This window comes from Octopus sinensis, linkage group LG4 (assembly GCF_006345805.1).
Source record: "Octopus sinensis linkage group LG4, ASM634580v1, whole genome shotgun sequence".
Classification (NCBI taxonomy): domain Eukaryota; kingdom Metazoa; phylum Mollusca; class Cephalopoda; order Octopoda; family Octopodidae; genus Octopus; species Octopus sinensis.
Genome location: NC_043000.1, coordinates 126,537,069 through 126,556,804, shown reverse-complemented (window position 1 = coordinate 126,556,804; position 19,736 = coordinate 126,537,069). Strand labels below are relative to the sequence as shown.

The 19,736-nt window shown below is 36.1% G+C and overlaps 2 protein-coding genes and 1 non-coding gene across 7 annotated transcripts in view; 1 reads left to right on the top strand and 2 right to left on the bottom strand.

Moving 5' to 3' along the window:
• The window catches only part of LOC115210385 (protein O-mannosyl-transferase TMTC4), a 144,932-nt gene extending 138,380 nt beyond the window's left edge, over positions 1–6,552 (top strand). For all 4 annotated transcript variants that reach the window (XM_036502458.1, XM_029778958.2, XM_029778957.2 and 1 more), the window contains one exon: positions 6,397–6,552. In XM_036502458.1, the coding sequence (XP_036358351.1) occupies positions 6,397–6,533 (137 nt within the window). In that variant the 3' untranslated portion in view covers positions 6,534–6,552. The remainder of the gene's footprint in view (positions 1–6,396) is intronic.
• A 3,500-nt stretch (positions 6,553–10,052) lies between these two features.
• Positions 10,053–19,736, bottom strand: part of LOC115210930 — an 11,371-nt gene continuing 1,687 nt past the window's right edge. The window contains exons 1-4 of one of the 2 annotated variants that reach the window (XM_036502462.1): positions 18,125–18,143; positions 15,006–15,241; positions 13,431–13,563; positions 10,053–10,746 (exon numbers count right to left, since the gene is read on the bottom strand). In XM_036502462.1, the coding sequence (XP_036358355.1) occupies positions 10,649–10,746; positions 13,431–13,563; positions 15,006–15,236 (462 nt within the window). In that variant the 5' untranslated portion in view covers positions 15,237–15,241; positions 18,125–18,143 and the 3' untranslated portion in view covers positions 10,053–10,648. Of the gene's footprint in view, positions 10,747–13,430; positions 13,564–15,005; positions 15,242–18,124; positions 18,144–19,736 lie in introns of those variants that run through there. The other variant, XM_029779719.2, reaches the window with a different exon arrangement.
• Positions 17,850–17,956, bottom strand: LOC115211348. Its single transcript, XR_003881616.1, has one exon. It is a non-coding gene; the product is annotated as a U6 spliceosomal RNA (small nuclear RNA).

Here is a 19,736-nt window from a genome sequence, read left to right as displayed (position 1 = left end):
GGAACAAACTGCCGGCATCAGTTGTTAGTTGTTGGAGCACTGCATCCTTCAAAACTTCCATGCTTCCTGAGATTCGCCAACACTACACCTGATTTTCTCCCCTCCATACACATGCAAGCATGTATCTGACTCATACACTATTCACTTTCCAGACATTTGTACATTACTGCATATTCTTTATATGCACTTTTGACAAGTTGTGGTGCACCTGAGCACTGTATACAATAATTTCATTATTATGAACCATTCAAGTCCAGGAGAAGATGGGAATGGAACAGAGATTGATTTCAATAATCAGACAGTGAAAACTGCAATATTTTGGACAAGTTATCAGGGTTCAGAACTTCTGCATGCACATCTTAAGGGTTTGGGTGAATGGAAAACAGGCTTGTGTGTGACAAAGACAAAAATAGAATAATGACATCAAGGACTGGATGGAGAGGACCCTGGTGGAGTGCATAGCTGCAGCACAATACCATAGGATGTAGCAAGGAATGGTTGTTATTTCTCTGACACTCAGCCATGAGGGTGGTCAGTCATTCACTCAATTTGATTATCTTTTATTTATTACTTGTTTCAGTCATTTGACTGTGGCCATGCTGGGGCATAGTCTTGAAGAATTTTCAGTTGAATGAATCAATCCCAGTACTTATTTTTTTGTTAAACCTGATACTTATTTTATCAGTTTCTTTTGCTGAACTACTAAGTTACAGGGACGTAAACACACCAACACTTGTAGAGACAAACATGCACACACATGATAGGCTTCTTTCAGTTTTTATCTACCAAATCCATTTACAAGGCTTTGGTCATAGAAACACTTGCCCAAGGTGCCACACAACCATACCTGTGTCTATTGTGTATTTTTTTAAGAAGTTCCATTAATATTATTTGTTAATCATCATCATTGTTTGATGTCTGCTTTCCATGCTAGCATGGGTTGGACGATTTGACTGAGGGCTGGCGAACCAGATGGCTGCACCAAGCTCCAATCTTGATCTGGTGGAGCTTCTACAGCTGGATGCCCTTCCTAACACCAACCACTCCAAGAGTGTAGTGGATGCTTTTACGTGCCACCAACACGGGGGCTAGTCAGGCGGTACTGGCAATGACCTTGAATCTTTTTACACGTGCCACCGGCACAGGTGCTAGTTAACCGCTCTGGCATGTAATGTAAATGACTATCCATACTTCTCTCTGTGAACCATGTCTTCAAAAGATATTGATTAAAATCAAGCTTTTTCTTGTTTGCTTTGTATTGGGAGTGGGGGAAAATGAAATTAAACTAATCAATATAAATATTTGAAAATATTAATTGCATTGAAACTTCACTATGTTACATTTTTAGTTTATCAACACAGCTGGGGAAAATACTTGAAAAAATCAACAAAAATGTTGAAATTACAACTTCAAAAATTATATAAATGTATACATTTTTTTTTTTAATCAGCATTAGTAACTTCTGCAAATTAAATATATATATATATCTATATAATTTATATATGCATATATGTATGTATAAACATTTATATAAAAACTGAGCAGATAGAGAAGTGAAGTGAGAGAATAGATGTTTTTTCCATTTGTTGTGTGTGTGTGTGCGCGTGCACATACACACATTCATGCTTTGAGTTGTATTTTCTTGTTTGTCTGTGTTACAAGTATATAAATGTGGATATATAAACATATATATATATAAATAACAAATAAAAGACTGAAAATGGAATATACGAGAATATATTATTAATCACAACAATTGTTTCGACACATCCAGCATTGACTCCTCTTGTGGGACACACAAAAACTTGTACAGGAGCATCCGGTGGTGTGAACGTATCTTGGGTGATAAATAAGTAAAAAATCTCGTTAAAATGACAGTTCGGTGACTGGCATCTGTGCTAGTGGAGTGCTAAAAACACCATCCGAGCATGGTCGTTGTCAGAGTAGTTAACTGGCTTCCATGCTGGTGGCACATAAAAAGCACCATTCGAGCGTGATCGCCACCAGTGTCACCCCTTGTGCCGGTGGCACGGGAAAAAGCATCCGAGCGAGATCGTTGCCAGTGCCACTGGACTGGCTCCTGTGCAGGTAGCATGTAAAAAACACCATTCCAGCATGGCCGTTGCCAGTACCGCCTGACTGGTCCTCGTGCTGGCGGCACGTAAAAGCACCCACTATACTCTCGGAGCATCCAGCTATAGAAACTCTGCCAGATCAAGATTGGAGCCTGGTGCAGCCATCTAGTTCACCAGTCCTCAGTCAAATCGTCCAACCCTTGCTAGCATGGAAAGTGGATCTTAAACGATGATGATGATGATGATGAATCCTCTCTCTTGCACACCACATTCACTTCTTTCCATATCTAGCTCCTCTTGTTCAGCTCATCTGCACTGTGTTACTCATGCACACCAACATTACACATCTATCAGACCATGCTTGCCTCACCTCTCTAAACCTTCACAAATCCTCTGGTTTCAAAGTGCATGTCTCATAACTATAAAGCACCATGCTCTGTCCGCAAGTATCACTCAATCTGAGACTTCAGTCTGGGAATATTGTTACTAATAGAGACAGTAACTCCCTGAACTTTCCCACTCTATTCCTACTTCAGCAACTATTCCTTCAGAACAGCTTCCTCCATTACCAAACAGGTTACAAAGGTATAGAAGCCTTCAACCACTTCTAAGAAGGCCTCAAAATACTTTATCATTTGCACGCTCACAACCAACACCTGGTGCATCTGTCACACATGAAGGTCACTCTCCCTCTCAGCCTACCTGTTTTATACAACACATCTTTTTTATATATGTATATATATATATATATGAGACCTATTGAGTCAAGTACATTAACATCAAAATAAAAAATCAGATGGAAATTGTAGTTGTGATACCTGTGCCCGTGGCACGTAAAGAGCACCATCCAAACATGGCCGATACCAGTGCCGCCTTGACTGGCTTCCGTGCTGGTGGCACGTAAAAAGCATCAACCGATCGTGGCTGTTGCCAGCCTCTCCTGGCACGTAAAAGGCACCCACTACACTCATGGAGTGGTTGGTGTTAGGAAGGACATCCAGCTGTAGAAACACTGCCAGATCAGACTGGTGCCTGGTGCAGCCTCTGACTTCCCAGATCCCGGTCGAACTGTCCAACCCATGCTAGCATGGAAAACAGACATTAAACGATGATGATTACATATATATATATATATATATATATATATATATATATATATATATATATATATATATAATATTAATCAGCCGAAATTGCTAGGATGATCCGGCTCTTGACTGAAGATTGAAGGCTTCGAATGTCCCGTCCGTGTTTTTTGTATCGTCTTCTAAATGTTTTACGTTCTTGTCCCAGTTTGTATTTTTCTACATATAATATATATATATATATATATGTGATAAATAAAAATATATGCATACATACTATTGGCGTTAGGAAGGGCATCCAGCTGTAGAAACACTGCCAGATAAGACTGGAGCCTGGTGCAGCCTTCTGGCTTACCAGATCCCCAGTCGAACCGTCCAACCCATGCTAGCATGGAGAACGGACGTTAAACGATGATGATGATGATGATGATGATGATACAGACATATATGTACGTACCTACATCTACATGTATATATACATGCATATATAAATAATTATACATGAGTACAGGACATATATATATATGGTTTATAATGAACACACCATATGGAACTCAAATACCCCACTTCCTTAATATCATGCATGGCCTTTTTCCCAAAGGCAACAAGCTCCAATCCCACTTCCTTCTAACTAAAATCTTTATCCTTGTTCGGCCTCTTGATTCAAAGCTTTCTTTCCTAATTCAGAACTTTTTCTCCAAATAATTGATCTGTTCAGTCATGAGAACTAGATCATTAAACTGCAGGAACTTCCACAGACAACAACTCCCAGATTCCTCTGTTACAGTCTTGAGGATCATAATAAGCAGAAGAGAGCTTAGAACTAAGCTCAGAGGTACACCAAGCTGTACTTCAAATTCTTCACTAAATCCATTGTCAACTCTCACACTGCAAACAGCACTTGTACACTATATCTCAGAACATGGTATCTCAGCATAGACCTTCTACAGACTAACAAAATGTAGGCAGAATGACTTGAAGTGGCTGAGTATTCCATAGATATTTGTGTGTGTATATATATATATATATATATATATATATAGCAATAAGAAAATGGAGGAGATCAATAGGTGGTTCATCAACTTTTAGACATTATATAATGTTAACTTATTTATTTATTTACTAAACTGATAATTACAATAATATACATACATGTATAACATATTATGCTTTACATATAAGATATAAAATATAGTAATATATAAGGATACCAGTAATTATTATAAAACACACACACACATATATATACACACACATACACAAACATACATTTACATTTATGCATATGCATTCACATATGTACATATATATGCATATACACACATACTTGTTTTTTTTTAAGTATGAAATATGAAATTTTGTGTGTGTTTGTGTGATTGAGTTCATATTTCCTCACCTACATGCTTTTTTAGGGGGGCTGGTTGCTAACAATGGCTTCACAAGCACTGCCATTTGTTTTGCAATCCACCACAAAAGCACATCTAGGCCTTTTTGGCATGTTACACAGTATAAACAAAAGATTCATTCATCTTGTGTCATTTGTTTCCAATTCTCAACATAAACATATCTGGACCTTTTATTGTTTGATAGACTGGAAGATTATTATCTCTTTGCAAACAAATGGGATTGTTGATGACAGGAAGGTCATCTATTTGTAGAAAACTCTACCCCTGCATATTCTTGTCTAACCCAAGCAAGCAGGGTAAAGTTGACATTAAAATGGATGATAATGATATATAATTATGTGGATAGTATTGTCTGTTCTAATGTTGTAGTGACTTTACTAGATTTTATTATTCTTTTATTTTCGAGCTCTCTGCAAGATTTCTTGTTTTATAGCAGTGTTTGTTTTGTGTCACCGACCATAATATGTTGTGTATAGCTAATTCTGACACATAGAAATAAAAAAGAATTATTTGACATTTGATGAATTCATCTGACAAAACGTACGATGGCAGATGAATGAAACATTAAAACAGATTTTTAAAATCATGGAAAAGTATCCAGTATACTCAATTGAGGGAGTATTTGTCTTCTGATGATATTTCTAATGGATTTGCTGTTTTAAAAACACAAGTATTAGAGAGAGTTCATTGTAACTGTGGCCAGCAAAAGCACCTGATGCATTTCAACCCTTGGTGCTCTGGCTAACTGTTGCTGGCATGAATTTTCATCTCTCTCTCTGATATTTATTGTTTTCAACACAGCAAATCTATAAGAGATGTTATTACTGCAGTAACTGGCCTATTGACAGTGTACATACATGAAGTATGATACAAATGAAAATGTAATTTAGCGGGTATATCAAAATCTTTTTATTGACTAACCATTTTGGGTAATAAAACTAGAATCCATCTCAAACTGGTTCTTCATCATCATCATCATCATCGTTATTGTTTAATGTCTGCTTTCCATGCTGGCATGGGTTGGACGGTTTGGCAGAGGACTGGCAAGTCCAAAGGCTGTACCAGGCACCAATCTGATCTGGCAAGGTTTCTACAGTTGGATGCCCTTCCTAATGCCAGCCACTCTGAGAGTGTAGTGGGTGCTTTTTACGTGCCACTGGCACAGGAACCAGTCAGCTGGCACTGGCATCGGCCATGACCATAACTTCACTTGACTCAACAGATCTTCACAAGCGCAGTTTGTTGCCCAATGGTTGAAGTTATGCTGTACTGGCATAGGACATGGTTATGGTCTCACTTGGCTTGCTGGGTCTTCTCAAGCACAGCATATCTCCAAAGGTCTCAGTCACTCGTCATTGCCATCGCCTTTGTGAAACAAATAAGGCAAATATTCTTGAAGTTTAAAACTAACGAATGTTATTTGTTTATTGTGGAGGCATGTGGCTCAAGTGGTTAGGGTGTCAGCATCATGATCGTAAGATTGTGGTTTCAATTTCTGGATCAGGTGACGCATTGTGTTCTTGAGCAAAACACTTCATTTCACATTGCTCCAGTCCACTCAGCTGGCAAAAATGAGTAACGCTGCAATGGACTGGCGTCCCATCCAGGTGGGGAACACATACGCCATTGAAACCAGGAAACCGGGCCCATGAGCCTGGCTAGGCTTTAAAAGGGCACATTAAAATTAATTATTTGTTTATTACTTGCATTCCTTTCTTACATATTTAATCAGAAAATAACAACGAACTTATATTGACTGTTTCTCAGTATTGTATACAATCAGCATATTAAAATTAATCATTATTTTATTTTGTTTTTTACTGATTGCAGGTATACTTTACCACCGATGGGGAAAATATGAGAAAGCTGAGGCAGCATATGAAAAAACACTTCTTCTAAATCCATCACTAAAAAATGCCCAGGAATATTTACAGACCGTGCAAAAGAAATTGAAGCAAGGCAGCTAGCTAAATTCAGGAAAAAAAACCCAATTATCTTAACATTGTCTCTTGAGGTGGTTCATTTCTGTATCATTGCATCTCACATCCAAAATCTGATAGAACTTATATTTTTACAAGACATATATTATTTCACTTGTTATAGCATATGTGAATGTCCAGAGTTTACAAATAAAATTTATTCATTTTGATTTCTTGTATAATTTTATATAAAATTAAAAATTTCTAAATCTGTTTGAGAATTGCAGCCACTCAAGTAAAAATATATGTATATATATATATATATATATATATATATATCGCAGGATGGCCTGCTGTGCTTACCTTGGATTGTAGGGCAACCTGCTGTGCTTGAGGAGACCTATTGAGTCAAGTACATCAACATCAAAAAGTCAAATGGAAATTGTAGTTGTGATACCTGTGCCAGTGGCACGTAAAAAGCACCATCCGAACATGACCGATGCCAGCGCCACCTTGACAGGTTTCCATGCCGGTGGCACGTAAAAGGCACCAACCAGTCGTGGCCGTTGCCAGCCTCCCCTGGCATCTGTGCCGGTGACACATAAAAAGCACCCACTACACTCACGGAGTGGTTGGCGCTAGGAAGGACATCTAGCTGTAGAAACACTGCCAGATCAGACTGGAGCCTGGTACAACCTCTTGGCTTCCCAGACCCCGGTCGAACCATCCAACCCATGCTAGCATGGAAATCGGACGTTAAACGATGATTATGATGATGATATATATATAATAATGATCCTTTCTACAGTAGGCACAAGACCTGAAATGTTGGGATAAGAGAATAGTTGATGACATCAACCCCAGTGCTCAGCTGGTACTTATCAACCCTGAAAAGAGGAAAAGCAAGGTCAGCCTCAGTAGAATCTGAAGTCAGAACATAAAGATGGATAAAATACTGCTAAGTGTGCTAACAATTCTGCCAGCTCGCTACCTTAATAATAATAATAGTAGTAGCAGTAGCACCCCTGATGCATTACCAGGCAGTGGCTCTCATGGCTTCTGATCTTAACTGATTGGAAGTGTTATCATGTACATTGTTATGTCTTAGTATAAAAGATGGGCTACAGCAAATATTCTGCTCAATACTACAGATTTGCTTGTCAGTTGTTTGACCTTAACCAGTTGAGCATGTCCCTTAGTGGCTGACGATATGTGCATCTCTGATCACATGCAGAAGTAGTGGGGGAGCATCATAGCCATGTATTGAGAGGGATTCTTCAGGGTTTGAATAATTTACCTCTGGAAACATGGGAGTTTCGTTCAACATCCTTAAACAACCCTTATTCAGGGACCTTTTGAGCGGGATGGGTTACTCGACCAGAAGAATATTCTAACTGGGCCCCACCTGCAAGGTCATGTGCTGTTTATCTTGATATGAGATCATCATATCACGCACATTTGGTTGTGATACATGTTCCTGGTGTACCCTTATCAGACGTGTAGTCATGATGGGTATACTAGGCTTCATATATTTTACCCCAGTGTCAACTTTGATGGCATGCACTGCTCTCTCACTCAATAATAATAATGATAATAATAACGGTTTCAAATTTTGGCATAGGGCCAGCAATTTTAGAGGAGGAAGCTAGATGATTATATGGACTCTAGTAATCAACTGGTATTTTATTTTATCAGCTCCAAAAAGACGAAAGGCAAAGTCAGCCTCAGTGGAATTTGAACTCAAAACATAAAGATGGATAAAATATGCTAAGTATTTTGTCTGGCATGCTAATAATAATAATATTTAGAGCTAAACACTTGTGCTTTGGGTGCTGTTGAACTCTGTCTCTGAGTGAGGAAATTACTGTATTTTTGTACATCAAAACAACTTTGGAGAATCAAAAATTCTACATGAAATGCAAAAGGATTTGGAAAGATAGTAACAGTGTGTGAATATTAACACTATATGTTTATACTATATATGCTATGTTCACTTGTATGCCGGAAAATATGGTACAGCAACCCCAGTATTTGACTGGTACTTATTTTATTGACCATGAAAGGTTGAAAGGCAAAGTCAACCTCAGCAATATTTAAACTCTGTGTAAAACCAGAAAAAAGTCACTAAGTATTTTGTGTGACACTAACAATTCTGCTAGCTCACTGCCTTAACAGTTTGCGTCACAACAGTTGACGCAAATATGCGATCACACTTTTGCTTGCCTACCCGCGGTTAACGTAAATATACGATGTAGAGCTGGCCTGCATCTATCACGGACTTTTTAGCGGCTGACTGTTTATGTTCGCTGTTGTGTACTTTGTCTCTTGAGGTGCGCGCACTCACTGTCCCGTGCATTATCTTAGCTATTTTAGGTTACGTTCAAGTCATGAGACTAGCAGTAGACCAATGACATGCAGATACTTTACATGCATAATACCATGTTTTGAGTTGTACCACACGCAAGCTACTTTTTGAACTTGAGCAAAATAACTCTTGCATATCATATTATGATAAATAGCTTCACATAGTTCGTTTTCATAAACCGGTAGATGTAAATGTACGACGCTATGTTATTGTAACGGTGAACGTAAATAGACGCGAGCTCGTTGGCACTTGTGTGTTTGTGTGGTCTCATTAGATAAAAAAAAAAACCAGAGCAGTGTCTCGCATGCTTCAGGTAATACCGGCATCAAGGGGTTAATAATAATCTTTTTTACTATAGGCACAACGCCTGATATTTTGGGGAAGCAAGGATAGTAGATTACATTGACCTCAGTACTTGACAGGTACTTATTTTATTGACCCCAAAAGGATGAAAAGCAAAGTCAACCTTGGCGGCATTTGAATTCAGAACATAAAGACAGATGAAATATCACTAAGCATTTTGTCCAGTGTGCTAACAATTCTGCCAGCTCAATAATAATAATAATGATGGTCACTCCTATTTGGAGGAGAGGACTTAAAGAGTGTAATGGAAACAAAGAACAAAAAAAAAATCTAAGAAGCAGCATCCATTTGCAATGGATGTGTGAATGTAATTTCAGTTCAAGGATGGGTTTTTGCTATGAAGTTGCAATTGGGAAATTGATGATTTTGATTTTGCCTGGGATTTGGTAAAGGTGTCTGTTGATTGTAGCTTATAGTTCTCCTATTGTTCTTTTTCTTCAACTCAAATTGTTTGGATGCATCATGACACATCTTACGCCATGCAGATCGATCTAGGCAATGACTTTCCCAAGATGTCAGGTTAAGCTGTAGAGATTTTTTATGACAATAATGGTAATAATGAAATGCAATATAATAATAATAACAAATATACCTGTAAAATTGAAAAAAAAAGCTTTATGGAGTTGTTTTAATTTGGTTTCAATACAATAAGTTTATACAGACTAAAAAGAAAAATAATATAAATATTTGTATATTATTTAGATGTATTAAATACAGCAAGAGATCAATCATATATATTGCTGAATTATTTGATTTCTACAGTAACTGTTAGTCATGCAGAAGTTTTTATTTTATTTTATTTACTTCGTACGTCTTTATATCATTTTTCTATGCTTGCATTGGTTAAGTTGTTATATTTACTGTAGACTTATGTCTAGAGCCAAGATATTCTTCTTACTGCTATTATTCACCTGTGAAGAAAATAGTGGAGCTTGTTCTTTGTTTAGCCATGCACCAGTGTGCTTTACTAAGGGGCACAAGATTTGAACTATGGCTTGTAGTTCAGCGTCTTAACTTCATATCAAAGCATCTAAACATTGAATAGTCACTTAAAAGTTAATGTAAGCAATGGGTGTCACCATAATGGCAATGAGCTGTAGTTATTTAGTCTCACATTTTTAGAAAAAATGAATGTCTAAGTCCGTTCCTCTAAAATTGTGGCGTCATATTAGTGAGTAAATATTTATTGCTGGAATACGATAATTTCAGCATTAAATTTCAAGTGTGAACTTCATTCTTTTTTTTATTTTCCTGCATGGCAAACATGGTATTTTTCATGAATTTAAATCATCCAGCATTTAACCCTCTCATGCAGAAAATGAAGCGATAATTTCAGAAGTTAATCAGTAATTTCATAAATAATTTATGGATGTCTGAAATTTCGAAGAAGAAGAATATTTAATTTAATATTTATTTCCTTTTTTTTGTGAATTTGTCAGTGTAGGCTGACGCAAACTAGTATTAGAATAAATATCCTTGATATGGAGTAAGTCTTCAAGCTTGGACTACCACTTAATCTGTGAATCTTTGGACCTGAATTAAAAAAAATAAAAACAATATAAGACTTTTTACATAGTGATATATATATACTAGCAGTATCGCTCGGCGTTGCTTGGGTTTGTTTCGACCCTTTAGAATTGGAATTTTTTTAAAAGTAAAAATTTTGCATTATGTAGCTTGTTATTCTCTTTAAGTGAACATTTTTCTGGTTGAAATACACCGTAAAATGGCAACACAGCAGTAAAAAAATCGTAAAAAATAGGGATTTTCATAGAAAAAAAGCACCTTTTTGACGTAAATAATTTTTGGTGTTAACATGGTCCGATTTGAATTTTTTCTTCTACGGAAAGAAGTGCAAGCCTTCTATCATACTCTTAATTTTGGTCAACTTGCGCCGCAGGGTCTCGGAAGAGATAGTGTTAGTTGAAGGCTACCAAACCTGCCATACACAGACAACTTCAGCTTCATATATATATATATAAGCTAGCGTCCTTTGCTGGATGTGCATTGTCAGTGTGCATACATAACAGAGTGTAAATGTCTTGAGAGAAAAGCTGGGCATAAGAGGCATCAGATGTGGTGCGCAAGAGAGACGGCTGCATTGGTATGGTTATGTGATGTGTATGGATGTGGACAGCAGTTTGAAGAAGTGCCGATTTCTACCAATGAAAGGAAGCTGTGGAAGAGGGAGACCCAGGAAGACATGGGATGAGGTGATGAAGTATGATCTTTGAATGTTGGGCCCCACAGAGACAATGACTAGTGACTGAGACCTTTGGCGATATGCCATGTTTGAGATGACCCATCAAGACAAGACAGATCATAGTTGTGGCTGTTGTTGGTGGCATGTAAAAAGCACCTTTTGAGCATTGGGCCTCATGGAGGCAATGAGAAACGACAGAGACCTTTGGCAATATGCTGTGCTTGAGAAGGAAGAGCCATCAAGCCAAGTGAAATCATAGCTGTGGCAGATACTGGTGTCACGTAGCTGGCACCCATACCAGTGGCACGTAAAAGCACCTATTACACTCTTGGGGTGGTTGGCATTAGGAAGGGCATCCAGCTGTAGAAGCCATGCCAAATCAGACTGGAGTCTGGTGCAGCACCTCATCTTGTCCAGCATGGACAAATGAATGCAAAATGACAAAGATGATATAGATAGATATCTAACAATAGCTGAAGAGGTAGGAGTGTAAAATTTATAAACTGTAATTAAAAGTATTATTTGTTTAAAGAAAAACTAAATATGAAATATTTTATATATTGATAAAACAAAGTAGCATGGTTAATATTATGTGAGGTAGTGAATGCAGCAAGCTGGTAGATGAAATGCCACCAGGCATTTCATCCATCTTCAAGTTCTGAGTTTAAATTCTGCCACAGTTGACTTTGCCTTTCATCCTTTCAGGGTCAGTCAAATAAATACCAGTTGAACACTGTGGTCAATGTGATTGACTCACTCCCTCTCTAAACTTGCTGGCCTTGTGCCAAAATTTGAAGCCAATATTATGTGAGGTGATGTATACTTTTTTGATTTGTTATTTAAAAAGATTAGTTATCTTTTATAAAGATCAATAAAGGCAACGTTGCAGAATAGCCTTGTGACAGAATAAACTACAAAGAAAGAAAGATGAAATGGACCATTCTGGACGTCAATGAAACAGAAGTTGATGAATTGAGACACTCGTATGTTTTTGTAGTGGTGAGAATAGTTTGGATAGTTATGTTGCATGTGTGTAGAAGGAAGGGTTGCAGATAAAACTAGCAACTGTAAGAGCATTGATCATTGAGCAGAATTGAAAAGAAGATTTCATCTAGTATGGAACCCTTTTCTTATGCGATAGGAAAACCCAGTTTCAGCTGACCTCCAAGACAGCCTACAGACTGTTAAACAAAGTATCTTTTGCACTTCCAATGGCCATTTTATCAAAATTAACCTTTTCGTTATTGTATATATTTTGAGATGCTCTGTGTTTCTTTCAATTACTTTAAATATAAAGAATTTAGTAAAATAACTTAGTTATCATTCAGTTAGTGTTAGGAACATAAATTGTGACTAAGGTTTGGTGGAAGATTTTAATTCAAAACTTATGAAAACAAGACATTTGTACTACAGAGCCAGAGCCGGTTTTAGCTGGGTTGGTAACGAATGGGTTAAAATTTGAAGATTACATCCAACCCATGCCAGCATGGAAAACTAACAATAAGTGATGATGATGACTTACCAAATTGTTTCAAAAAGCTTAAATCAGTCAATAGTTACACAATAATGCTAAGTTCCAGCAACCAATGTTTTCATGCAAACCATACCCCTGTACACAATTTATTTAAAATCCAGTGTGCCACTTGTCATGTAACATATGCAGACTTTGACATCATAAACTAAAATGGTATAGACCTTTTTTATCCAAGAGCTCTAGGACTTATAAAACTAGAGACAAGCCTGGTTTCCATTGTAAATAAGTGACTGCGTTCACAACACTCCCCCTCCGCCATTGAATGGGACATTAGTCTGTCACAGGATTAACTTCCCAGTTATTGCTGGAATTCATTTTGCGTGGTGAGTGGACTGGTGCAACATGAAATGAAGTGTTTTGCTCAAGAATACAAAACATAGACTGATCTTGGAATCGAAATTATGATCTTATGTTTTTGAGTGTAACACCCTCAACCAATAAACCATATGCCTAACATAAAAGGGAAAATATCAGACTTACCATGATTTGTAGCTGTTAATATAGAGAATCGGTAAACAGTATTTGAACTTGTTAGTTTGTTAAGTTCCACAATTAAAGTATTACTACGGGTCTGGAAATAAGCCCCTGGTGCTGTTTTGCAAGTTGATTCTTTCTATAAATACAAAGTAGAACAAAACATATAAGTAATTAGTTATACTTAAATTTTTATAGTTATTTAATATTTTGCTTCTAAAAAGATTTATCCCCCCCACACACACACACACACACAAAAAAATAAATATTTGTTGAACAAAAAAATCAGAGTAAGATAAAATGTTTGAGGTAGTTGCCAGAAAACTATACAGCCAAATTTTCATCATGTCACAACTTTCTGATAATAATAGTAATAATAATACATTGGACAATATAGTCTTTGATACACTGTCTGGAAAATAAGATGGAATGGTCATGGCTAGAACACTTAGATGAAGACTAACAATGTAGCCATGTACAAAACATGGAGCCATTTTTTAAGAGCTACAAAACAATTAAGGACAATATTTAACATGTTAACTGTCATAGCCTGTTACTTGAAATGACCAGTGGTGCCACATGTTTCTGGTTATACTGCGTACTATTTAATTACAAGGAAATATATTGTTTTTTCTTTTTTTTCACATTTTTACAATATTTCACAATTAAACTTTAATATTTAGCACTTGTATTATTTAAATATCCTCAAAACCATATCACCGTGGATACAGAATAAAATATTTTCTCAAATCATGAAAATTTACCAACTACATGTGGTGCATATGGCAGTTGTGTGAAGTTTGCAATGAACCACTGGTGCTACATGAGGCAATTAACATGTTAAAATTCACAGACTTTTGTTTTGCTTTATGAAAATCTCAGCACAAAAGTAACTAAACTTTCTAAAATTCTTCAGCTTATCTTTCACATGCATAGCAACGAGTGACAGGTGAAGTTTGCATTTATATCTTGATTCAGATACAGTTTTGATATAAACATCTTAGGGAAATTTACAATAGTTTGTAGAAGTACTTCAGTACAATCTTTTGAGAGCATCAGTGATTTTTGGCATAAATCACTCCGACGTCTGGTAGCTGACTTGGCAGACACCCATAAAATTATTAACCATCTTACAAACAATAACTCTGAGCACCTTTCCAAACTCCGCCTGTCTAACACCTATGGACATGTTTACAAAGTCAGAAAACAGCACAGCTACCATGACTTTCGGAAATATTTTTTCGCACTAAGAGTTGTGGAAGTATGGAACAAACTGCCAGCATCTGTTGTTAGTTGTTGGAGCACAGCATCCTTCAGAACTTCCATGCTTCCTGAGATTCACCAACACTACACCTGATTTTCTCCCCTCCAGACACATGCAAGCACGTATCTGCTTCATACACTGTTCACTTTCCAGACATTTGTACATTACTGCATATGTTTTATATGCACTTTTGACAAATTGTGGTGCACCTGAGTACTGTACACAATAATTTCATTATTATAAAAATTTTACATTAAAAAAAGAAAAAGAATTATGTATTTTTCAATGAATAAGAAAGAACAAAAGCTCATACTTACAATCATATTTTGACTATTATAATAATAATCATAGAATTTTAAAGTTACACCACATTCTTTAATATCGATATCTGCAATATACACATAGAGAAATCTTCCTTGCGGTGCCTGTAGTGTAATTTTGCATCTGAATCTATCTCCTCTGTCATGTCGAGGCTGTGCTCTGACTCTCATCAAATCATTGTCACTGACTTGAAATGGTTCCGTGTGGACACAGTCATAACTTTCCATATCAACTGAAGAACAGAATAAATTTAGTTATTTCTATAAGAAAATACTACAATGGTAAACTAGGAAATATTCAAATTATTTACAAAAATGCTTATAATGTATTGGATCATCCCATAATGTGGTTTTATCAATTGCATGAACTCAAAGTCGGAGGAGGATGGGATAAACTACCTGCATCAGGTAGTAATTTTACCTTGTGCTTATTCTTAGTGCAAATTTTGAAGAGTGCAGTTCGATTTTAACAGTTATTTTTTTAAAGCTATGGAAGTGACAAAGGAGTATATTCGACATATTTTAATTTATGCATTCAATAAAGGCAACAACACAATGGAAAGTGCGAGGAATATTAATGCAGTATATGGGGATTGGACAATAAATGTAAGCCTGTGTCAATGGTGGTTCCAGAAATTCCGAGCCAGAAACTACAACCTAGAAAACAAGCCTCGTCCTGGAAGATCTGTAGAGCGCAATGAGAATGTCTTGCAAACCCTGGTGGAACAAAATCCCATTGTAACTGTTGAGGAACTAGCAGAGAAGCTTGGATTTGGTCATTCAACCAGCCATTCAAGTCAGCACTAGAAGAAAAGCAATCATCTTTAGTTTCAAGACAAAGTGTTCTTCCATCAGTATAATGCTCGGCCACATACAGCGAGGATGACATTCCAAAGGCTGGAGCAGTTTCAGTGGAAAACGATGCCTCACCTACCTATTTCACCAGAGATTGCCCCATCTGATTATCATTTATTCTGCAGTCTTCTGGACAGAAAAAATATGAATTCTGTAGACGAGGTCAGAACAGTACTGGAGGAGTATCTTGGAAGAAGGGCCTTGTATGTCTACCAGATAGATGGAAGAGCATTGTAGAAAATGAAGGAGAGTATATTTTAGATTAAGAAAGAATTTTGTTTGTCTTAATTTTCAAAAGTAAAAGAAGTATAAAAAAAACGCATTATATATGAGATGATCCAATATCATAAGATTGTAATATATAAAATTGTATTTTATCAGAGTTGTGCAGAGCATACATCAAAGAAGTGAACTTCATCTCTCAATTGATGTTATTAATGTAATATCAAATGTATTTGGGAAAAGTAAAAAAATGAAAATTGAAAAACATATAGGTGCAGGTGTGGTAAGAAGCTTGCTTCCCAACCACATGGTTCCAGGTTCAGTCCCACTGCATGGCATCTTGGGCAAGTGTCTTCTACAATAGCCTAGAGCCAACCAAAGCCTTGTGAGTGGATTTGGTAGACAGAAACTAACAGAAGCTCATCATATATATACATATATATATATTTACGTGTGTGTCTGTGTTTGTCCCCCCACCATCACTTGTCAATCAATTTAGTTTGTTTACATCCCAGTAACTTAGCAGTTTAGCACAAGGGACCAATAGAATAAGTACTAGGCTTACAATAATAAGTCCTGGGGCCGTATTTCGTCTGCCGTTACGTTCTGGTTTCAAATTCTGCCGAGGTCAACTTTGCCTTTCATCCTTTCGGGGTCGAAAAATTAAGCACCAGTTACGCACTGGGGTCGATGTAATCGACTTAATCCATTTGTCTGTCCTTGTTTGTCCCCTCTGTGTTTAGCCCCTTGTAGGCAATAAAGAAATATATATAGATCATGTGGGGCTAATACAGAATCACACTTCTCCTCAAAAAATGCATTTAAAAAAAATTCTTTTAGATTCCTACGTTTTAGGTGTTGGAGATTATGAATATGCAAAAAAAAAATTTTTAATCACTCCCCCACCCCACAACACTAATTTAAATTTTTGATTTTGTTTACTTTAAAGAGATTATAGCGAATTGATGAATATATGGAAATTGAAATTAGATATAATCAAAAACATTAAAGTGAAAAGAATTTGCTTTTTACTTGTGTTTGCCTTAAATAATCATAAATAATAATTGAATATAAATCAAATATTATACACCATTTTTTTGAGAAACAAACAATGTTTAATAATTAATATTATAAAGTTTAATAAGGGGCTCAAATTTCACCCCTTACCCCAATTTTAAATTTTGAACTTTTTTCATCCATTTGTTTATTTATCTGTCTATCTATTTATCACTGCCTGTTTATTCATAAAATATATTTGTCAACTAAATATGGCAGTCCTATAGAAGACAGTGTTACTGTTGTTTTTAGCTCCAGGAAGACATTCACATCTATCTATCTGCCTGTCTGTCTGTCTATCTATCTATACACATATCTATATGCTTATTGAATTTAAAATTTCGAAAATGCAGTTTCTTGCATATTTGGACCCTCTGTCATCTAAAACATAGGAAAAAAATTTCAAAACAAAATTCAAAATTTTAAACTGGGGGTGAAATTAAAAAAAATTTTCTTTTGCATATTCGTAATCTCCAGCATCTAAAACATAGAGATGCAAAAGAATTTTTTAAAAAAATGAATTTTTCCAGGAGATGTGCTATTCTGCATTAGCCGCAGTCATGTTAAATGTACATAGTGGTGGCACAATAGACTAAGATACTTCATACATAGATTGATGTCATATTTTACTATCTCAGTGATGTTTCAAAGTTTGAAACATTTTTACTCTTTTACTTGTTTTAGTCATTTGACTGTGGCCATGCTGGAGAAAATATGGAACGCTTCACGAATTTGTATGTCATCCTTGCACAGGGGTCATACTAATTTTCTCTGTATCGTTCCAATTTTAGAATATGTACTGTCTGAATAAATATTTTGAGTTCAAAATTCATTTCACAGGTAGATTGAGAGACAAAAAGAAGAATTCTTTCTGTGAAATATTTTTTCAAAAAATACCTCTTTAAAAATATATAGAACATTAGGAAGGAAGAAGTTACCAAGATTTTCAACTTGTGATATAAATTATTGAATGTTTTTCTTACAGAAACTTCAGAAAATTGGTTCACAAAGTTACCCATCAGAATTGTAAGCTAGATTGATTAGAAATCAATCCAAGTTGACAGTGAAGAATACAAATTTAATCCCCAAGTGAGAAATTGTGTGAAATGGCTGCAGAAGATAAACAAGTCAGGAAAATGAGACTGCAGAACATTAATGCATTGCAGGTAAAATGATGAAGAAGTAAGACATATGGAAATGTTTTCATATTGATCAGATAAACTTATGCCAACACTAAAAAATCTAAGTTTGATGGATGATGATAAAATAGAGGAAACAGGTTAAGATTTGAAAGTACATAGTTTATTGAAATGTTATTTAAACTCAGTTCAACTGCATTAATGAAATTAAAATGATATAATGCCAAATAAGTAGGAAGTTTACTACAGCTAAGTAATTGCTGGAGGAAATTCTAGGTTTGTCTTGCTTAATATTCCATACAATATTACTTGAGTTAATAAAAGCGGTAAAATTTAATACTGAAATTCATGTTGCTTCACTTTTGTTTGATTATACAAAGAGTGATGGAAAATATAAGGAGTTCAGAAATTTAAATAAATGTTCTTGGAAATTGAGGAATTTGAATTAATGGTATCTCAAGGAACATTGTTGTGATTTTAGTTTTGATCATGTAACTTTGTCTCGATTGCTGTTATTTGCCTGCAGTGCAACTGCGCAGAGTTCTGTTTTGTTTATGGCACATCGCATTCAGTGTTAGTTTATAGTCAGTCAAGGCTGTAGCAACTCGCTGCATAAAACTGTTATTGTGTTGAAGTTTAGTTTTGCTTACAATTTAACAATCTTTGCTTGTATTGTAGATTACTGTATTTTTAGTTGATTAAAACCTTTTTAACTTAGACATTCCAATTTGGGTTTATAACAAACATAATAAAAAATAAATGCACCCTTTTTAAAGCCTAGCCAGGCTCATGGGCCCGGTTTCCCGTTTTCTATGGCGTATATGTTCCCCAGCTGGACAGAACGCACGCACCTCCGCATAACAAACATGAATGTCATGAAATAATACTCCATAATTTTAATTAAAAAACAACTGCTTACAAGAAGACAAGGGCAATGGATTTGCAAAATTATTAGCGCATCAGATGACATGCCTTGTGGTGTTTAGGTACAGCCCTTCACATTCTCAATTCAAATTTGCATTTTATCCTTCTAGAGTCAATTGAATCCATTCTACTCTTCCCCAAAATGTCTGGCCTTGTATCTATTTGATGCCCACTCCTAGCTGGGTGGGGGAAAATTCCTTCTCCAATAAGCTAGAGACCGATTGTAAGCACACCTTTTCAGTGAGACAGTGCAGGGTGCAGCCGACCACAATGGGGCGCATGTTTCCATTGGGTTTAGTGAGCCCGAATAGTTTTGTACCGAAGAATAGTGGGCAGATATAGGGAAGGACGTTCCATGAAGAGATCTATTATTCACACACACACACAATTTGCGTTTGAGCATAAATAACCTATGACAGGAAGTTATTTTACTAATCACATTAGTACACATACAATGTTTACTTTTGCTGTCCGTGTTTTTGCTTTCTTTTACATTAAAAAAAACTTGTTATCGCTAGGCCTAACTCATCGT